Here is a 22,626-nt window from a genome sequence, read left to right as displayed (position 1 = left end):
AAAGATGCTGATTTTTATTAAGAGAAGCTCAAGTGAACAGATTACAAGGGGGGAAGCCTTCCCAAACAATGAGAGATTGCTGGGAGGTTCCAAATTTTGCCAATTGATCAACCAAAGAATTGGTTGATCGAGGAACGAGGTTCCAATTACAATGAATAGATGACACAATGTCAGCAATACAATCAATGATAGGCCAATGGTGCCAAGGGGGGGAGCTATCTTTTGAGCACCAACTGATGACAGTCTTAGTATCTCCTCCAATAAACAACTTGCCATGGAGACACTTTTTGAAGATTTGAAGGCCGAATAGAAGAGCACTCACTTTAGCAGTATTTGAGTTAGCAATGCCCACCGGCCCTGCATAAGATAGAATAGGGTCTCCACTGCTGTCTATGAAAACATCACCAGCTCCAGCCAGCCCAGGACAACCTAAAGCACTGCCATCAAAAATTGAGTTTGATGCAATCGTAAGGGAGAGGATCCCAGGTGGCCATAATCGGAGTTCTGCACGAGCACGCCATATGTGCGATCAAGACCCAATTTTCGCGAAGGAAAACACCGGATAGAGAGGCAAACTCCTTCCTGGTATGTAACCAACTCGAGATAAGGCCCACTGCATGAGAAGTCATGTTTTCCGAGGTGCTAGCCTTGGAGTTGAATCTCCGGTTATTGCGCTCGAGCCATAGACACCATGGGACATGCGCAAGGCATGCCAAGAGAATTAGCTTGCCCAACTTAGGAAGGTGGATCCCCATAACCATCTCATAGGTTCCAAAGAGGTCCTGATGTAGACCCATATGGAGTCCAATCTTCTAGAAGATCTTCATCCAGACTTGCCAAGAGAAATCACAGTGTAATAGAACATGCTGGACTATCTCATCGCTTGTACCACAGAGGGGATAAGTACGATTGGGGGCTATGTAGCCTCTGCTATGGAGGTTGTTAGATGTGAGGATTTGTTCCCTTATGGCCGTCCACACGAAAAAATTGATTTTACGAGGCGCTGAAAGCTTCCATGCCAAGTTTGCCTTGTGCTCCTGCATGCTGTAATCTTGCTTTCTGTTATGGGAGTAGGCGGATGCAACTGTGAATCGGCCATTAATATTGGGCTTCCATGTCAGTTTATCAACTACATGCTCACGGATAGTAATGCTGCTGAGTTTGGAGAGGAGAGAGCAAAAAGACGAAGTTTCCTAATCATTTAATCCCCGGCGAAACGTTAGACTCCATGGGCGGTCTATCCAAGAATCTGCCATTGAGCTGGAGAGGTCCCTCGCCACCCTAGAGAGCCCCGGGAAATCCTCGGAGAGGGGGCGGGGACTGCACCATTCATCCGACCAAAAGAGGAGGGTCCTTCCATTGCCTGTGTGAAAGGAAGTTGCATCTCTCAATATTGGGAGGAGCTTTTGAATTAATTTCCATATCGGGGATAGGAGTCGAGAAACGTCATCCTCCCTCCACCAGGCACCCGAAGGTTGAAGATAGAACCTGACCATATCTCTCCATAGGTTGTTATGCATGATGTTGAAGTTCCACATCCATTTGAGCATAAGGGCATTGTTCATCTCTTTCGTAGGCTGGATGCCTAAACCACCCCAATTTTGAACTTCAACATCAAGAGTGGGAGTCCTAGATATGTAACTGGAAAATTTCCTAATGAGCACCCCAAATAGTCAGCCATACCCTGAAGCACAGATGAGTTGATGTGACAGCCTAAGAGAGGCTTTCTTCCAGTTAATGTTTTGACCAGAAGCTAATTCAAGTAGTCCCAATACAACACGTAGTTTTCGAATTTGATCCATAGTACCAACCCAAAAGCAAATGGTATCGTCTGCAAACTGAAGGATCGGGACATCAAAGGCTGCACAGTCCGTCGTGGGGAAGAGTCATCCCAAGTTCTTGGCCGAATAGATCAATGAGGATAGATATTTAGCTACCACATTAAAGAGCAAAGGGGAAAGGGGGTCTCCCTACCTGATTCCCTTGGATCCCTTAAAATACCTGCAGACCGTTCCATTGAGGAGAACAGAGTAGCTTACAGAGGAGACGCAACTTTGAATCCAGAAGTGTCATTTTTCCCCAAATCCCATCTTCTCTAGGAGAATGTCCAGAAGCTTCCAATTAACTCTGTCAAAGGCTTTCTCAAAATCAAGCTTTAGGATGAATTTGGGGAGCTTTAAAGCCTTAAAATGGTGGATGAGCTCATGATATGCCATGGCCGAATCTAATATATTCCTTCCCTTGATAAAAGCACTCTAACCATGATGAATGGCAATAAGGAGGACCGCCCTGAGGCGATTGGCAAGGAGGCGTGCAAGCACCTTGTAAGCACTGGTGGTGAGACTGATCGGCCGAAAGTCAAAAGGAAGTTCTGCCCCTTCTTTTTTAGGGATGAAGACAATAAACGAAGCTCCAATGCTCCTAAATCTGATGTCATGCTGATAGAACGAGTGAACCATGTAGGCAATGTCGTCTCTGATGAAGGGCCAGCATCATCGATAAAATTCCCCATTGAAACCATCCGGGCCCGGAGTGCGGTCCAAAGGAAGACCCAAAGCTGCTTTTTCAATTTCCCTACAAGAGAAAGGGAGCTCAATGAGACAAGCTACAGTCGAAGGAATAGCCTGGAACTGAACCCTTTCAAAGAAAGGGCGGACTAGTTGCCAATCAGACTATAAATCTACAAAAAAGTTCACCAGTGAGTCTGAAATAAGGGATCGATCCAAGGTAATCTCACCATTGATGTTGAGCGTGGTGAAGTGGTTGACTCTTCTCCGTGCAGAGGCGACTGCATGGAAGAATTTAGTATTGGCATCCCCCTCGGCGAGCCATTTAAATCTTGCACGCTGCTTCCAGTGCATGAGCTCACTATGAGCGAAGGACTGCGATAAAAGCTCATAATGGATCTATGAATGTTGAAGAATTCATCTAGAAGAGTGTTGAAGAGAAAATATGGGAGAGTCTTACATGACTCTCACAATAAGAAGCCTCATAGAGCCAGAATAAATATGGTAGAATCTCACAGGAGGAGGTCTCACAAAAGAGTCTCAACTAAAGGTGTTTTAGTTATATTAGTCATTTATTTATGTTCAGTTGTTTAATTGTTCTAAGACTTATCTTTTAGTGTTTAACTTTGGGTGTAATTAGGATAAGGTTAGTTTAATTGTAATTGGATTCTAATGTGTTCCTCTATTATAAATAGAGGCTCATTATACTAAAATTACAACAAGTTAGTGAAATATTTTTCTTTTCCAAAAATTCAACATGGTATCAAAGCAAGTTGTATGAGTTGATTCGGTTAACCCACAGAGATAATGTGATCCTTTTCCGATCTATGATCTCTAGTAGTTTAGGTTTATATTATATCTTTTTTCTTTCTTTCCAGTCCCAGTACCATCGTTCTCTTGGCGTTCGCACCTCCATACTGAAATTTTCATATTGCAAATTATATATTGACGGAAAGACCTTCGAGTCTACTTTCTAACTCAAAACAAATTTTGGCAATCACAGTTTTCTACAAAGAGAAATCAATATTTGAAGCAGCAAAGGTCAGACTGCAAGAGAGGTACGAGTAGTAGCAGAAGCTTCAACTTTCGAGGCGGTTTATGCCATCAAGAATGAGACTTTATATGGAGAATTATATGTCAAAAGATAGATCTGTAAGTGCATTTTCTTACCTATTAAAAAAAATTCTCAATCTGAGTTTTCTAGAGGGAGATCAATATAAGAAGAGTTGATGGTCATGTAGGCCAAAGAAGAAAGACTACTAAGTTCAACCAAATTAAAGAGTCTAAAACCTATCAGATTCTTTTTCTCAAAAGAAGTATGTTTTATGAAGAAATGTTATACTTGGATGAAATGTATCAAAGTCTAGTTTCAAAAAGAGAAAATTTCATGTCAATCTGATCTATATTTAAGGAGATAATCGCATTAGAGACAGTAAGGGTCAAGCTAAGAAATGAAGAAAATCAAGAGGTCAGAAAAGATTGAAGAACGAAGTTTTCAATGTAATATTAGGTATCAATTTAAAGCTCTTTGAGTCTAGTTTCTTGAGAAACAAACAGATATCAGCAGTACCAAAGGTCAGTTCCGCCGAAATCTCTCATTTTTTCCTATTTTCTCTCTTATTATCTCTCCATGCATTAATGTGAATTGAGTTTCTTTTTTCCTAAAATCCAAGTTTTTTAGCCAAATTTCTCTTGTAATGGGAGATTTTTTTTCAGACTCAATCACTCCATAATATGCTCATTCAAAGTACGCAATACTTGCTTCGATGTTGTTTTCAAGTTTTACGTTTTTATTACTTGGTTCTATATCTTCCACATTGTCACCTCCGAAAAATTGTGGTCACCTCAAAAAAAGTTATACTTGGTCACATTTATTATGTTCTACCATTATAGACTTCCCTAATTTTCAAAAAAATAAATGTCACTTTGAGTGTTGCATAGACGTCTCCTTTTGGTTAAAGTTGTTTTCCTCTAGTATTTCTTCAGTTTATCATCTTCTATTTTTATTACTTTAGAGCAATGCCTAGACCTACTACCTAAAAAAGTATAAGAGTTTGCCCAACATCTAGCTTGTATCGAGTCTTTTATTCTTCACCCAAGAGGTGATTTGTGTTTGAGCTACCCTTAAAAAGTGAGTAGTCTCTTTGTTGCGCCCTAAAGTTGGGTCATTTTTCCGCCTTCAAAATTGAGTGGAGTGTGTTTTAGACTATGACCGTTTTAACTGGTATATGGAACTTTGTCATACAGCTAAGAGTCATTTTCTTCTCCCGTATTGTGTTTTGTCCAAGCTAGGTCTCTATGTCCTTTTTATCCCTAGCTCGAGGGGGAGAAGTAGAAGAAAAAGTACAAGAAAGAGGTATTTTGTTCCCCATGTTGTGGTAATTTTTATGTGACCAAAATATTCAAGAAAGGGGGAATACAAAAGATGAAGTTTTTGCATCTATGAAGATTTTTTTTTCAGCAAAAAAAAATTGAAGACCAAGAATCATTTTCATTGCGAGCTGAAGTAATAAACTCCAGTTTGAAGGGAGTGTTGAAGAGTAGATATGGGAGTCTTACATGCCTCTCACAGTAAGAAGATTCACAAAGCTAGAATTAATATGAAATCTTACAAGAGTCTCATAGAAGAGTCTCAGCTAAAGGTGTTTTAGTTATTTTAGTCATCTATTTATGTTCAGTTATTCAACTGTTCTAGGACTTTTCTTTTAATGTTTAACTTTGGGTGTAACTGAGATAAGGGTAGTTTAATTGTAATTGGATTCTACTTATTTGCTTGATTATAAATAGAAACTCATTATACTCAAATTACAACAAGTTAGTGAAGTATTTCTCTGTTATAGAAATTCAACAAAACCACCTAGCATCTTGAATGTATGAGAAATTTTCTAATGCCCTGCCCATGGGTTGGCCTTCGTTATGACTCCTACACAAAGATAATTTTTGGGTGGAGGCCCAGATATAGGTCCATCATACTTGTTGTAATACTATTGGACAAAAGTGAACTTTAGGATTTTGGAGAAGGAGAAAGAAAAAAACATAAAGAAATCAGAGTCTTGGAATGATTCTGTGTAGGGGTCAAGTTTGACACCCAGGGCTTTTATAGAGTCCTGAACAACAATTACAAAAATGCCCCAAGTCACTTTAAAGCACTTAAACCCTTGTATCTACTTACATATTCAAATTACATGAAATTTGAACTAGAAATGAAACTAAACACATACAATTGTCGTGTAGCTATTGGACTTGATAGGAAGTATAAAATGACAAAATTGCCCTTTAGTAGATACTCTTACACTCCCCCCCTAAGCTGGAGCGATCTATAAGGCCCAGCTTGTTGCAGAACACATTGAATTCATGTTTGCCTAGTGCTTTAGTAAACATGTCTCCAATCTGATCACCAGACCGCACGTAGGGGATGATGACTTCATTTTTCTTCACAACATCTAGAATGAGGTGACAATCAACTTCAACGTGTTTCGTCCGTTCATGAAACATGGGGTTTCCTTCAATGGATACGATAGCTTGATTGTCACAATACATAATCATCGGCCCTTCCTATTGTAGTTTCAATTCTCTAACCATGGACCTTACCCACATTAGTTCACTGACTTTCTAAGTCATGGCTTTATACTTAGCTTCAACACTGAAACGAGCAACAACATTTTGTTTCTTACTTTTCTAGCTAATCAGATTGCATCCCTGAAAGACATAGTATCCAGTAGTAGATTCTCGATCAAGTTTAGATCCAACATAGTCAGCATCTGAGAAGGCCTCTATCTTCATGTGATTGTGAAGTTTAAAGAATAGTTTCTTTCCATGTGCCCCTTTAAGATATTTCAAGATCCGTTGGGCAGCTTCCGGATGAATCTTGTGAGGACACTCCATGAAGTGACTAACAACACTCACAACAAAGGATATGTAAAGACGGGTGATAGTAGCATATATGAGTTCACCAACCAGCCGACGATACATTGTCATGTCTCGAAGTTCATCACTTTGTTCATCATGAAGGTTGTGTCCAACCTCCATAGGAGTCTCCACCGGCTTCGCACCCAATAGCCCATACTCATGTAATATGTTGGTGATATATTTCCTCTGAGTCAGTTCAGACTTGCCTTGTTTCGAGCTACTTCAATGCCTAGAAAGTATTTTGGAGAGACCAGGACTATAGTTTAAAAGTGTTGTGCTAGATGGGCTTTTGTCATTTCAATGCCTTGGACATCATTGCAAATAAAATGATGTCATCCACAAATACTAGTATTCTAGTATTACAACAATGCCAGACGACCTCTTAATAAGAAACAATGAATAGTCACAACGGCTCCTAACAAAGCCAATTGACATGACCACTTGACTAAACTTCTCAAACCATGCCTGGAGGCTTTGTTTGAGATTGTATATAGCTTTTTTCAGTCGGCATACCTTGTCCTTCTCCTCCTGAGCAACATACCCAGGAGGTTGCTCAATGTATACCTCTTCAACCAGATCACAATATAGGAAAGCAATTTTAATATCCACTTGATACAATGGCCACCCCTAGCTAACAGCAACAGACATTAAAATCTGAATTGAAGATAATGCCATAGGAGAAAAGTTTCAAGGACATCAATCCCATATATCTGGGTGTAGCCTTTGGCAACTAACCTAGCCTTGTAACTTTCAACAGAATCGTTTGGTTTATACTTCATTGTGTATTCCCATCTACAACCCACAACCATGGCACCAACGGGTAGATCACATAGCTACCAGGTGCCTCTATCCAATAGTGCCTCCATCTCTATAGCTTTCTTCCATTGAGAGGAGGAAAGAGCATCCTGCACAGACAAAGGAACAGGTACAGGAGGCCAGGGACAACGCAGATTGTTTGTACCGATCAAATTGAAACTCAAATGATACAAAGTGAGACAATGGATAACATGTACCTTTTTTAATACCTTTCCGAAGAGCAATAGGCAAGTGTAGGTCGCTTACCTCAAGATCCGTAGACAAGAGGGGTTCTTGGTCCAACGGAAGAGAGGGAACTGGTTCATCTTGATTAGCTTTCCATCTATGATATACATGTAGTGGCTTCTTTGCAGTAGCATCAGGAAGTGGACTAGGGATATCATACACAGGAACTACGCAACCACCTCAGGTATAAAGACAGGTGGGGAGACCTCAATGGAAGACGAAGAGAAGAAAGGAGTATCTTGAAAAACATCACATTAACAAAGATAAACGTTTTCTTAGTAGACGGACAATAGCATTTATATTCTTTGCATGTGCATGAGTAGCCTAAAAAACACACACTTGATAGCACGAGGAGACAACTTGTCACTAAAGGCCTCAAATACATGTGAAAAATAAACACATCTAATGACTCGAGGGGTAACCAATGGTAGTAATGTCTAGATAGGAATTTTTCCATCAATAGTAGAAGAAGGCATTCGATTAATAAGGAAGCAGGCAATTAGGACAACATTGCCCGAGTATGATTCTAGTATATGAATATGAAGAAGCATAGTACGAGCCACATCTAACATATGGCAGTTTTTATGGTTTAGCAACACTGTTCTATTGTGGCGTAAAAACACATGATGGCTGGTATATAATGTCAGGATCTTTACAGAAGATATAAATTTTTTATTCATACATTCAAGGCCATTATCAATGCGAAGTACACAAAAAGAAGTATTGAACTGATTTTTTATTTCACTATAAAAACGTTTGAACACATCACATGCTTCAAATTTCTTCAGTAGGAGATGAACCCAAGTACATTGATTGTATTCATATGTAAAAGATACAATACTTAAAACTAGAAATACTAGGCACCGGACAAAGCCTCCAAACATCGGAATGAACAGTATTAAATGAGCAACTACTGAGGGATTGACTTGGAGGGAAGGATGTTCGATGATGTTTGCCCAACTGACACAAATCACACTGGAAGGATAAACTTGACTGAAATGCTGGAAATAATTAAATCAACTTTGAAGGAGACGGATGACCTAACCGTAGATGAGAAATCGTAGTGTGAAATGCATGTGGAGAGTTTTGTGAATCATCCTCCACATAGTATAGTCCCTCTCACTCAAAACTTATTAGACAATATAACACATAAAAAATACAAACACCAAAGTTCCTTATGAGATAGTGTTTATGCAAGGAGCTTTAGAAAAAAATGGCATATGAATTGAATAAAGAAACAAAAGGATCAAAGCAGATGCTTGGCGGCTGGATTGTTGGGATCTTCGATTACGTAGAGGATTGGATGACGTGGAGGCCTTGCTTGCTTCTCAGCTCCTTGAGGTGATCTCTGACTCTATGCCCCGTGACTCTTTGGAAGATTCGATGATTTGGTGGCCGGAGGCGAGTGGTACTTTCTCGGTCTCTTCCGCCTACACACTCATCAAGGGTTGGACTTCAGTTACCCCTAAGCACAAGGTTGAATTTATTTGGCGTCTCTTTGCTCCCCCGAAGATCAAATTCTTCCTTTGGACTGCCGGGCTCAACAGAATTCAACCTTCATCGTCGTGGCAATCTCACTATTTGTACCTCTTGCCCCCTTTGTGGCTTGAAGGAGCAGACCTCTCAGCATCTGTTTGCTACCATGCCCGAATTCTTGGTCTATGTGGATGAGCATCCTCAGCCGGTTCGGTGTCCAGCTTTGCTTGTCGGGGGGCATTCTTGCGATTGGGCGGCAACCCCCTGGGATCCCCCTCCCTAAATTGGGGAGACTGATCATCACTACATGCGTTGCTTTCATCCCTTGGGGCATCTGGATTGAGTGAGACAACAGGCGTTTTAACGCCAAGCATCGCCCTTGTGGCAGGATTATCTCCTCGATTACAGGCCACATCTCTGCTTGGCTCCACTCCAGGAAGGAGCTCTCGGCTCTCTCTGGGCTCTCGCTTAGGGAAAATTGGACCACCCTTGCCCAGTTAGGACTTCCGTTGAAGCCTCCAAAATTGTAGGAATGACATTCCCCTGATCCGGGCTACATCAAGATGAATTTTGATGGCAGCTCCCTCGGCAACCCTGGTTTGGCTGGCTATGGTGGGGCCTTCCAAGACTTGCCCGATACCCAGCTTTTGTCCTATTCTGGTCCTATGGGCATAGCGGACCACTACTACCAAGCTTCAGGCTCTCCTCAGATGCATCTTCATCTTTCGTAAGCTTTTCTCATGGCCGCTTCACATTGAGGGAGACTCCACGGTGATCATCGGATCCGCTCCCCTACCATGCCATCACTGGGATGTTTACCATTCCATTTTGGACATTCTCCCCTTTATTACCTATATTTGGTCCCATGTTGCCCGTTCTGCAAATTCTGTTGCAGACGATTATCCTAAGCAGCGGGCCTCCCTCCATGCTCCTGTTGTAAGGAGGCCTACCTAATCCTGTTTTTTTTTTTTTTTAATGAAATCATCACTTTCTCAAAAAAAAAAAAAAAAAAAAAAAAAAGGATGAATGTGTAATGAGATGGTAATAATGAATATTTTTTTTTTTTTTTTTGAGAAAAGTGAGATTTGATTCAGCCAAAAGGACAAAATTACACAGATGAAGGATCCCCAAAAATGAGGAATTGTACGGAAACCCCTTCTTTTAGCAAGAGAGTTTGCCAAACAACTGGCAACTCTATGCCCATGACTCCAAGAACAAACATGAAAAGAAAAGGTTAACTCCATAATATCATAAAAACAAGCCCAATGATGTCATGGAGAATCTTTTTTGCCGAAACACCAATTTTTTTTATTTTTATGAAAGGTGATTTTATTAAAAGAAAGAACCAAAGGAAACAAGAAAAGGGGAGCTAACCCCTAACAACAAGAGATTGCAAGGAAGCTCCTTGTTTGGCCAAACCATCGGCCACGGAATTTGCTGATCTCGGGATGTGAGACCAAAAACAATCAAATAGGCTAACAATTTTCCATAATTTTAAAAAAAAAAAGTGTCCCAATGACACCATGGAGACGTTGAGGATTGCTCACACCAACCGATCACCACCTTAGAATCTCCCTCGATGTGAATGAGGCTAGTGCAGTGATCACGGAAAACACAGAGCCCATTAAGGAGGCCTTGGAGCTAGGTTGTTGTGGAGTCCGCAATACCGAGAAGGCTGGCAAAGGAGACAATCTGGTTCCCAAGAGAGTCACGAACAACTCCGCCAAATCTTGCTAACCCAGGGTTGCCGAGAGAGGAGCCATCAAAGTTTAACTTAAGGACACCGGCCGACGATGGGGTCCACTCAGAAACAGCTGGGGGCTTTAAAGAAGTATGGAGCTGGACAAGACAACTCCAATTGTCTCTGATGGAAGATCCCAAGAAGGGCGAAAAGGCTTTCCTAGAGTGGAGCCATGTAGCAATATTTCCGGAAATAATTTTAGTGACTCTTTCTTGGGAATCAAACTTGGCACTGAATCTCCTTTGATTGCGCTCTAACCAAAGACCCCAAGGAATGAAAGCCAAGCATGCAGAGATCATCATTCTCCCAAAGTCGGCAACGACAGTCCCTACAAGCATCCAACAGGCTGCGGTAAGATCCGCAGGAAAGCAGAACTAGAACCCAATTCGGCTGAGAATCAACGTCCAAATCCCCCAAGAGAAAGGACATTATAGGAGTAGGTGGCTGACTATTTCCTCGGCGACTTTGGCAAAAAGGACAAATGGTGCCTATCTCAAGGAAGTTTACTTTTGTGTGTGTGTGTGTGTGTGTGTGTGTGTGTGTGTGTGTGTGTGTGTGGGGGGGGGGGGGGGGGGGGGGGGGGGGGGGGGTGCTGAGACGCCTAGTGAAATCCGCCGCATGCCCGGAGCTATGAGTGAAACCATTCCTCGAATTGCGAGATATGCAAAGGATACCGAAAAAGTGCCACTGTTATCAGACCACCAAATTAACTTATCAGATCTGCTAGCCTGAATCCTTGTCGGCTTAATGGCTTCCAAAAGGCGACTGACTTCCAGAGCTTCCAAGTCTGATAGACCACACTGAGGGTGAATGTTCCAGCCCCCATAGCCGAAACAGAAATTGATCACATCACTAGAGTCACTTTCAACCTGTAAGCAACCTTGGAAATTTTATTTAAACATCAAAAGGCCATGACGAAGTGCTTCAAAGCTTTGGAGTAGTAGAGTCAAAAATCCCAAGAGGATCAACAAAGGATGCCAAGATTGAACCAGCAGAATTTTTTAAGACACCACCAAACCTGGAAGGACCCAGATTACCAAGAGAAGAACCATTAAAGTTCAGCTTGATAATGCCAAAATTAGGAGGTTTCCAAGCTTCTAAGGTGTTTGGACGATAGCAAGTGATACTAGCAATTTGAGACCAGCGACTTCTTAACTAATCAGTGCTGAATTCTTCAAAATATGATAAGAAAGCAATCTAGGAAATTACTTGATTGAAGGCCTTTTCAGCAACAATTATCCAAGGAGAGGATAAATTCTGAAATACTCTCAGGTTCCTTTCATCCCAAAGAGTTCAAGGTATAATAACAAAGCAAACTTATGACATTATTTGTCCAAGTTTTTGTAGATTTAACCCAATACCAAGTTGTATGAATAATAATAAGAATAGTTTTAACATATTTGTTAAGGAATAGTCCCACATGAATTAGTGAGTACAATGATCTTGAGTTTATTAGTTGGGAAAGAGGCTTCCTAAGTTGACTAGTCATTTTGGGATGGGCCTTGGACCAGCTTCACATGGTATCAGAGCAGCTCCATCTAAATTATCTACTTGTAGAACCAGAAAAAGGGCCTACACCTAAATTATCCACTTGTAGAGCACAAAAAAGGGCCTACACCTAAACTATCCACTTGTAGAGCCACAAAAGAAGGCCTCAACCTAAATTATCCACTTGTAATGCCACAAAGAGAGAGCCTACACCTAAATTATCCACTTGCAAGGCCACAAAAGAGGGCCTACATGTGAGGGGGACTGTTAAGGAATAGTCCCACATAGATTAATGAGTATAAAGATCTTGAGTTTATTAGTTGGGAAAAAGGCTTCCTAAGTTGACTAGTCATTTTGGGATGGGCCTTGGACCCAACTTCACAATATTAATTTTAACTTCTTCATAAGCTCATTACTTCTTCAAGCTATAGTGAACTATGACTTATTAACATTTCCATAAACTCTCAATTAGATACCTAAACTGCAATAGAAATGGAAAGAAAAGATAAAATAAAATTGAATAGCAATCAGAAAATAAATATGGGTGTTAAAAAGTAGGTGTGGAGGAGTCTTGTATGACTCTCACATAAATAAGTTACACAGAGCAGTAATTAATATGGCAGAATCATACAGGAGTCACATGGGAGGATGTCTCATAAAAGTGTTTCAGTTAAAAGGTGTTTTTAGTTCTTTCAGTCTTCTATTTATATTCAATTGTCTAATTATGCTAGGACTTAAATTTAAGTGTTAGATTTTGGGTGTAACTGGGACAAAGGTAGTTTAATTGTAATTAGATTTTACTTGTTTCCTTTATTATAAATAGAGGCTAATTGTACTCAAATTAATAACAAGTCAATAAATTATTTCTCTTTTCTAGAACTTTAACTTGGTATCAGAGTGGGTTATGTGAGTTAACTGAGTCAACTCATAGAGATAATGTAATCCTTTTTTTATTTATCATCTCTAGTAGTTTAGGTTCGTATTCTAGATTTTTATTTCTTTCTTATCCAAGTACCCATTGTTTCCTTGGCGTTTGCACTTCCATACTCAAATTTTCATATTGCAAATTATATATTGATGAAAAGATATTTGAGTCTAAATTCCAACGCAAAAATAATTTTGGCAATCAGAGTTTTCTACAAAGAGAACTCGATATTTGATGGAGCAAAGGTCAGACAATAAGAGAGGTTCTAGGAGTAGTAGAAAACTTCAAATTTTGAGGCGTTTTATATCATCAATAACGAGACTTTATATAGAAAATTATATGTCAAAAGCAATATTTGTAACTCAATTTTCTAACCTATAAAAGAAAATCTCAATATGAGTTTTTTAGAAGGAGATATCAATGTTGGAAGAGTCAATGGTCATGTTGGCTAAAGAAGAAAGACTACTCAATTTGGCCAAATTGCAGAATCCGAAATCTGTCAAATTCTTTCTCTCAAAAGAAGTATATTTCTGAAAGAAATGTTATACTAGAATGCAAGATATCAAAGTCTAGTTTTAGAAAGAGAAACTTTAATGTCAATCTGATCAATAAGTAAGGAGATACTCTCATTGGTGTCGGGAAGGGTCATGCTATAGAACGAAGCAAATCAAGCAATCATAATAGATTAAGGACAAAACTTTTTATATCAAATTGAATATCAAATTAAAACTATTTGAGATTAGTTTCGTAAGCAACAATTTTTTTGTGATTCTGAGCTATATATTGAGAGATATCGATATCTAAAATACCAAAGGTCAGTTCTGCTGAACAATCTCTCCTTTTTCCTTTTTTATCTCTTATAACCTCTCCATGCATTGACATGAATTGAGTTTCCTTTTATCCTATAGTCCTAGCTTTTTAGGTAAATTTCTCTTCTAATTAGAGAGTTTTGGTCAAACTTAATCACTCTATGATGTGTTCATTCAAGGTATACGATATTTTGCTTGGATGTTGTTTCCAATATTTTGCGTTTTTGTTACTTGGTTGTGTATCTTCTACATTGCCATCTCCAAATATTATGCTCACCCCCCAGAGATTTCTTTGAGGTCATACTTGGTCCAACTTATTTGTTATGTCTACAGTTCTACAGTTATAGACTCCCCTATTTTTTTACAAAAAAGAAGGCACACTCATTATTTATTTGATAAGAAAGTTCTTATTATTCTTTTTTAGAAACTCGGTTTGAAGTATGAGTATTGCATTAGTCGCCTTCTTCCTATTAAAGTTGTTTTTCTCTTGTATTTCTTCAATTTATCATCTTTTGTTTTCATCACTTCATATCAATGCCTAGACCCACTACCTAAAAAGTATAAGAGTGCGTCCAACATCCAGCTCAAGTCAAATATTTTATTTTTCAACCAAGAGGTGATTTGTGTTTGAGTTACCATTAAAAAGTGAGTAATCTCTTTATTGTGCCTAAAATTTGGGTTGTTTTTCCGCCTTTAAAATTGAGCAAAAATGTACTTCAGACTGACCGTTTTCACTAGTGTATGGAGTTTTGTTGTATGGCTAGGAGTGATTTTCCTCCCCACTTTGTTGTATGTCCAAGTCGGGTCTCTATATCCTTTTTATCCCCGACTTGAGTGGAGAAGTAGACAAATAAGTGCAAGAAAGAGAGATTTTATTCTACATGGTGTGGTAATTTTTATGTGACCAAAATATTCAAGAAAGGGAGAGAGCATAAGATGAAGATTGGCCTTTATGAAGAATTTTTTCAGTCAAAGAAGATTGAAGACCAAGAATCTTTTTCTTTGAAAGCTGAAGTTATAAACTCTAGCTTGAGGGGGAGTGAAGAGTAGATATGGGAGAGCCGTACATGACTCTAATAGAAAGAAGTCTCACAAAGTAAGAATTAATATGGCAAAATCTTACATGAGTCTCATAGAAGGATGTCTCACAAAAGTGTTTCAGTTATAAGGTATTTTTTTTTAAATGAAGTTAAAAGGTATTTTAGTTCTTGCAGTCGTCTATTTATGTTCAATTGTTTAATTATGTTAGGAATTATCTTTAAATGTTAGACTTTGGGTGTAACTAGGACTAAGATAGTCGAATTGTAATTGGATTCTACTTGTTTCTTCTATTATAAATACAAGCTCATTTTACTCAAATTAACAACAAGTCAATGAATTATTTCTTTTTTCCAAAAATTCAACTATGGGCATATGACAATATAAAGCAAAAAACATGAAGAGATATCAAATAGAAAGCAGAGCAGAAGAGAAAAGGAAAAAAAATGATGTTGGCAACACTAAGGCATCATGTAAAATGAAGAATTGCACAACAGCAAATTGAAGAGGACAGGCTGCATACCCATAATGAAACTGAGAAGATAGGGAACAGCGACATGGAGCTCTCTGGGCAATAATTCGAGTAATGGCAACACAGGCTGCAATTGTGAATTCCCAAATGAAGTAGCTAAAAGACGATATATATGCATCAGAAACTGCTTTAGAAATAAGCAAATAAAAATGGTAGTACCATATGTTACAATGCAAAAAAAGTTGATTGCCTATATCCTGCTCACTGACCTGGATTAGCTAATACTAGTATTAGGTCAATAGTAGGATTACGTGCAGCAACAGCAAGTGCGAGGCATCCACCAAAGGAATCACCAACAAGATAGATTGGCATGTTTGGAGACAGAACATGTTCACACCTTACAGTATCTTCAACAAATTTGACCAGTCCTTCAAGCAAGAGAATCCCATAAATCAGCAACAAATGAAAATCTTAATCACATGGTCTTGGCTTCACAAATCCTAATCAATTACAATCATGTTATCATATCACTTTGCCATTATGAAGCCTAACATTACTTCAGATTAGAAACAGAAGTATTAATTACATAAGAGAGAGGCTGCTCATCACAGACAACATGAGTATAGAAAAGCTGAGAAACATTTAGAAATAAGAACAAGTTTTGGAGATATAACCACAATTTCATTCTTCCAATTAACAAATCAGAGATTCAGAACTTGAAAGACCAATTTACAGAGGAACATCATCACCATCAAACACAAATGTCAGAAATTTGATTGCCTTCCTCCCGAAATCACTCCAGCACAAGCTTCTATTCTCTGTATAACTATTTATGACTAAAGCCTAACTAACCTAGATAAGAATCCATGCATGTATGACAGTGGCCAGCCCATTTTGGCTAGACACTTAGATCAGAGATCGCTGCCTTCCAGAGACCTTCACTACGATCTGCTGTACTGATCCTGGGCAGTAACTGTAACTGCAGACTTCTTCTACTACCTGGTGGGGACACCAGTGTGCCATCAGTCACACGAGTTTACAATCGGAGGCATCGGGCCCCACCAGGACCCACCACCCCCATAGTTTTGTAATTTATTTCATTTTACTTTGTTTTTGTTTTTCCTGATTTTAAGAGATTCATTTTATTTTGTTTTATTTTTCCTGATTTTATGAGATTTATCAGTTAGTGATTTATCTTATTTTTGAATTTTGAATTTTAGTTTTTTTCTTTAGTAAGGGATTGCAATCGGATTAGTGAAAAACAGATTGATGAGGAATTGAAATTATCCTTCCCCCCCACCCCCAATCTTCATTTCTTCTTCTCCTCAATTCCTCTTCTCTTTCTCTGATTCTCCTCTTTTCTTCCCCAATTTCACTGTCAGAATCATTAAAATCACGCCATTCCGCATAGGTGAGACTCAAAAAAATGGAAACTGAAACCTTAGGACGAGAATAGCTTATTGAGAAGCCTTGAGGTTGGCTGCAGATTCTCCAATTTAGGTACTCATTGTCTTTTATTGATAGGAGACGATGACCAGCTCAAGGGGGAGTCAAATGTGTCTGTGAAGTTCATGGAGTCTATTTGGTCCTCCCAAACTACCCCCCTTGCTCCCTTCCATGAGAATTCCTGCTTCTTATAAGATCAGCCACTTTCACTGGTGCCCTATCAAGGACAAGAGTCTCATCATGGATCAGATCAATAGAAGAGGGAAATGCGTCAAGAACCACCAGTATAAATTTTCCATTAAGTGGGAGAATTCAATTGACAATCTTCTCATTCAATGCCTATGCAGTATCCACAATCGCAGGATGCAGTTATCTTCAAAAATTTGGATCAAGTTAAGTCCCCCAACTTCAATTACTTTACCTAACTAACCAATTAGCCAATGGCAAGCAACTCTTCTACAACTTCCAATTGACAACATTATTACACTATCTAGAAAGAGAGCAGTAAAGAACCATGAATGGGAGATCATGGTCTTAAGCAGTTGAGAACATTAACCCTTACATGTTATGCTACCTAGGCAAGTAGTTTTGGAATTCCCAGCATCAGCTTATAACAATTATCCAGGACAGTTGTAGGGTAGTAGTTGCAGGCAATCGATGATACTCAGAGAGATTTCTGGAAAAATCTCCTGTTCAATCTATTCCCGAGAATTCTTATTACACAGCAAGGTCACAAGCCTCTGCTCTTTCCCGCTCCTGATTTCCCCTTTTCTGTCAAAAAGTCCCGTAAGTGATACCCCTAAGAAAATTACAATCATGCCCCTCCCCACTTAAGCGATTTTATATATATACCCCCCCTCAAATGGATGTTGGTAAGTCAACCAGCAACAATTTGCCAACCAAAAATTGATGCTGTTGTCGAGTCATTGCTTTGGTGAAGACATCGGCCACTTGGAGATCCGAAGAAATGTAAGGAAGAGATATCACCCGACTCTCCAAGGTATCTCGGATAGAATGACAATCAACTTCAATGTGCTTGGTGCGTTCATGGAAAACAGGATTGGTGGCAATCTGAATAGCACTAGTGTTGTCAGCATGAAGAGGGGTAGACGTAGTCTGAGGAAACTCAAGCTTCGCAAGAAGACCACGTAGCCATAAAATCTCAGAACAAGCAATAGACATGGCACGATACTCGTGTTGTGGACTCAATAGCACATCGACTCACTCAAAGGAGGAGACAATGACTCACTGAGTTCATTAGTTTTATATTTCATAATTTATATTGCTTTAAGTATAATTTTTCATTAATTATGTAAGGAGTAAGGACGTAGCGGCAGAATTGTCATTTTTAGCCCTAAAACACTTATGACGTCAAACCCTATTTAAAGGGTAAAGAAATAGAGAAAAGGCAAGCATTGATTTTAGGTTAAACAATCTTGGAGTTCTCCTTGATGAGCTCTAGGGTTTGGAGGTCTCCCTTGATGATCTTTAGGTCTAGGTTCCCTTAGAATCTGCATATCTCTCCATCATTATTGATTTACTATTCCATTGATCCTTACCGAAGAAGAGAAGGGAGTTTGCTGTCCCTTTTCCGAGTTCAAACAGAGGCTCCAACCTCCTTTTCATCACAAGCAGCAAGAGAAGGATTCTCCCTCGCTTTCTGAGCACGAATTGAGGTTTTCCCACCATCCTACCACGAGCAACCATAAAGAAGGTTTCCTTCCAGCGTTGAGATCAACAAGAAGCTAGGTAAGGAGTTCCTCACCGTAGGCCCAAGGACTGTCCAAGTTAGGGGTTGAAACCCTAACCGAGCAACATACTAGCCTCACAAAAGAGGTTGTTTTCATCTTGACCGAGACTAGACCAAGAAAGGGTCTCCCTTACCTGACCTTACCAAGAGCAGCCACTCACTTACAGTGCTGGAGTCTCAAGTCCCACGCCGTGTTACTCGATCCATGACTAGGGACGTAACAACTTGGTATCAGAGCAGGGTAATATGGGAGATACATCCAGCAATGAAGAACTTCAAATCAGGATGAAAAAGATAGAAGATAACCTGGATGCAGCACAACCACTATTGGGAAAAATTTCTGGTATGGAATTGGAACTCAATCGGTTAACTAGCCTGTTATCTGGTGTATTGGCAGAGAGACAGACAAGTCCAGAGACAAGGGAGGTGACTCAAGGGAGCAGTTGGCTGGGCGCACTGCTGTCCAGGTACCACAAAGTGAAGGTAAAATACCAAGGTACACAAAATTAGATTTTCCTACTTTTAATGGGTTAGTGGATCCCTTAATTTGGTTGCATAGATGTGAGAAAAAAAAATTCAATCAAGGGACTGCTGAGTTTGATAAGGTGGCACTTGCCTCCTTCCATATGTTAGAAGAGGCATAGCTATGGTTTCACCAGGTGGAACAAGAGAGAGTGGTGCTGGAGTGGGGTGAATTTAAAGAATTATGCACACTTAGATTTGGCCCTCCCACCCACAGCAACCCCTTAGGATATTTAGTACTATTGAGACAAACCAGGTCTGTAGAACTGTATCAAAAACAGTTCCAAGAAAAAATGGCTCGCGCAGGCCGGTTGGTAAGAGTCGACCAACAGGTCCCCTTATTTACAGCAGGCCTCAATGAATCTCTGAGGATAGAGGTGGAACTTCATTTCCCTTCAGATTTGGCTCGGGCAAAGAATTTAGCTCGGGCAATGGAACAACGACAACGGCTTAAGCCATGTAAGCCTGTGTGGCAAGGGGAAAGGAACACTTCCTCCACTTGGCAAGGGCGCCGAAATACTTCATGTCAGGTGACACCTCCAGCATTACATTCTTCCAGAAACAATCCGATTCCCACTCTGGCAGCTGACACGCGCTCTAGTAATCCTCCACCTTAGTATGTTAAAAAATTAACAAGTGCTGAGATGGCGGAACGGAGGGCCAAGAATCTATGCTACAACTGTGATGAATAGTACCGGGCAGAGCACCAATGTAAAAGGTTGTTTTGGCTCGAAGTGGATGAATCAGAGGATACAGAAGATATGGATGATATTATTGAGGAGGAACCATCGGCGATTTCTTTGCATGCTATTACGAGGCAGAAATCTGCCAAAACTATGCAGGTCAAAGCTCACGTACTCAACTAGGAACTTGTGGGACTAGTAGATTCGGGAAGTACCCACAATTTTCTTAGTTTAACAGCTGCTCAGCATCTTCAGTTACAGATCCTTCCACATCCTACAGCCACGGTTTCGGTGGCCAATGGGGAGAAAGTCCCTAGCTACGGGATCAGCACAGCGGTAAATTTTCCATTGGTACTACTTTATTTCATGCATGGTGTTAGGCATTTAATGGTTGCAAACATTGGGACCCATTCTGTGGAACTTCTCTGCTTTAACTATGAGTTTTTTATTGGGTGGTAGCCAAGTGCTCTTACATGGCTGTCAGGTGGACAAAACCCACCACCTTCATACCATCCACACACAGGACCCACCAGACAGCACTATTGAATATCTTATCGACGAGTTCTCCGACCTCTTCCATGAGCCTTCTGGATTACCTCCCTTACGGCATTGTGATCACAAGATATGTTTAAAACCAGGGTCTGATGTGGTGGTAGTTCGACCGTATCGGTACCCACACTTACAGAAGGATGAAATCGAGCGACAGTGCCAAGCTATGTTATAACAGGGCCTTATTCGTAGCAGCCGGTCCCCGTTCTCTTCACCCGTATTGCTCGCGAAGAAACATGATGGCACATGGAGATTTTGTATTGATTATCGAGAGTTAAACGATTAGACAGTGAAGGATAAGTTTCCTATTCCGGTAGTGGAGGAGCTCCTGGATGAATTACATGGGTCGTGGGTCTTTACTAAACTAGACTTACGATTTGGATATCATCAGGTTCGTATGCACCCCTTTGACATTGAGAAGACAGCCTTCCGCACACATCATGGCCATTTTGAATTTGTGGTCATGCCGTTCCGCTTTTCAAATGCACCCTCCACTTTTCAAGCACTGATGAATGAGGAATTTAGCCCCAATCTTCGAAAATTTGTACTTGTTTTTTTTTTATGATATACTCATATATAGCAAGTCCGGAGAAGAGCATTTAGGGCATTTACGGATTGTTTTTGAACTATTACGGGCACATCAGCTCTATTTGAAGAAATCCAAATGCTCTTTTGCGGCTTCATATGTTGCTTATCTAGGCCATATTATATCACATGAGGGTGTCACGGTTGATCCAGAGAAGATTCGGGTAATTCATGATTGGCCACAACCGCAGTCTTCCTCAGCTTTACGGGGATTTTTGGGTCTTGCCGGTTACTACCGTAAATTCATTCAGAATTACGGTCCGTTGGCTGCACCTTTGACCAATCTCCTGAAGAAGAATTCCTTTCATTGGAATGAGGAGGCCACACAGTCCTTTGAGGCCATCAAAACATCTCTTGCCTCCACCCCTGTCTTACAGCTTCCCAATTTTGAAGAAGTATTTGTGCTTGAGTGCGACACTTTTGGTGGGGGCATTGGGGCCGTATTACAGCAGCAGTCACATCCCATTGCGTATTTCAGCCGACAATTGGCAGTTCGTCATCACAAATTGGCAGTGTATGAATGGGAATTAATAGGGTTGGCCAAGGCGGTCCAACATTGGCACCCTTACTTATGGGACCATGCATTTTTCATCCGTACTGATCACTATAGCCTTAAATTCTTACTTGAACAACGTCTCACGAGTTCGCCACAGCAGCATTGGATCAGTAAGTTGATGGGATTTGACTTTTCGGTGGAATACCGTTCCGGGAGATTAAACAAGGCAGCAGATGTCTTGTCACGTAGTTTTGAAAATCAGCAGCTCATATATGCGATCAGCCAGCCTCGTTTCCTAATCCTTGACTTGGTGCGAGAAACCCATGCCATTCTTCCGGTCCTACAGGAGCTACACAAAAAAATTACAGAGGGGAAAATGGAATCGAAGTGGTCCATCCAGGATTCACTTATTTGCTACAAACAATGCATTTATCTTCCCCACACTTCAGAGTTGATTCCAGCCATCCTCTCTACATACCATGACAGCACACATGAAGGTATTCAGAAAACTTTACAACGTATTCGAGCAGACTTTTATTGGCAAGCCATGAAGACCTCGATTGCGACATATGTCTCAGCATGTCATGTATGTCAACGCAACAAAAACGACCACTTAAGTACCACAGATCTTCTACTACCTCTCGCCCTCCCTACACAGGTATGGGCCGATATTTCGATGGATTTTATTGAGGGTCTGCCACAGTCATCCAGGAAATCAGTACTATTTGTGGTGGACGATCGGTTCTCCAAGTATGGCCATTTTATTCCTCTGGCTCATCCTTATACAGCGTCACGGGTAGCACAGACTTTCCTTGAGCATATTGTCTGCTTACATGGCATTCCAGAATCTATTGTAAGTGATCGGGACGCAATATTCACCAACACTTTCTGGAGGGAACTTTTTTGTCTGAGTGGTACGAAATTGAAATTCTCCTCCGCATATCATCCGCAGACAGATGGCCAAACCGAGGTGTTTAACCGCACCATCGAGATTATCTACGGTGCATGGTGAGCAATCGTCCGAAGCAATGGGTTCAATGGCTATCGTGGGCCGAATACTGTTACAACACTTCATTCCACTCCGCTTTGCAATCCTCTCCTTTCAGGGTTCTTTATGGCAGGGATCCCCCTCGCCTTCTGTCTTATACTGCAGGGTCCACCCGTGTGGACGCCATTGATCAGGCACTCA

The 22,626-nt window shown here is 40.4% G+C and overlaps 1 protein-coding gene across 2 annotated transcripts in view; it reads right to left on the bottom strand.

The window, feature by feature from the left end:
- Window positions 1–22,626, bottom strand: part of LOC137958416 (phytyl ester synthase 1, chloroplastic-like) — a 66,535-nt gene that overhangs the window by 27,606 nt on the left and 16,303 nt on the right. For both annotated transcript variants that reach the window (XM_068805417.1, XM_068805416.1), the window contains exons 4-5: window positions 15,676–15,834; window positions 15,458–15,562 (exon numbers count right to left, since the gene is read on the bottom strand). In XM_068805417.1, the coding sequence (XP_068661518.1) occupies window positions 15,458–15,562; window positions 15,676–15,834 (264 nt within the window). The remainder of the gene's footprint in view (window positions 1–15,457; window positions 15,563–15,675; window positions 15,835–22,626) is intronic.

Source organism: Aristolochia californica, unplaced genomic scaffold (assembly GCF_029961685.1).
Source record: "Aristolochia californica isolate CCGP_79_NKW_82.1479 unplaced genomic scaffold, dmAriCali1.0.hap1 SCAF_3, whole genome shotgun sequence".
NCBI lineage: Eukaryota > Viridiplantae > Streptophyta > Magnoliopsida > Piperales > Aristolochiaceae > Aristolochia > Aristolochia californica.
The sequence above is the reverse complement of the archived record's forward strand: the minus strand, read 5'-3'. Positions and strand labels throughout refer to the sequence as shown.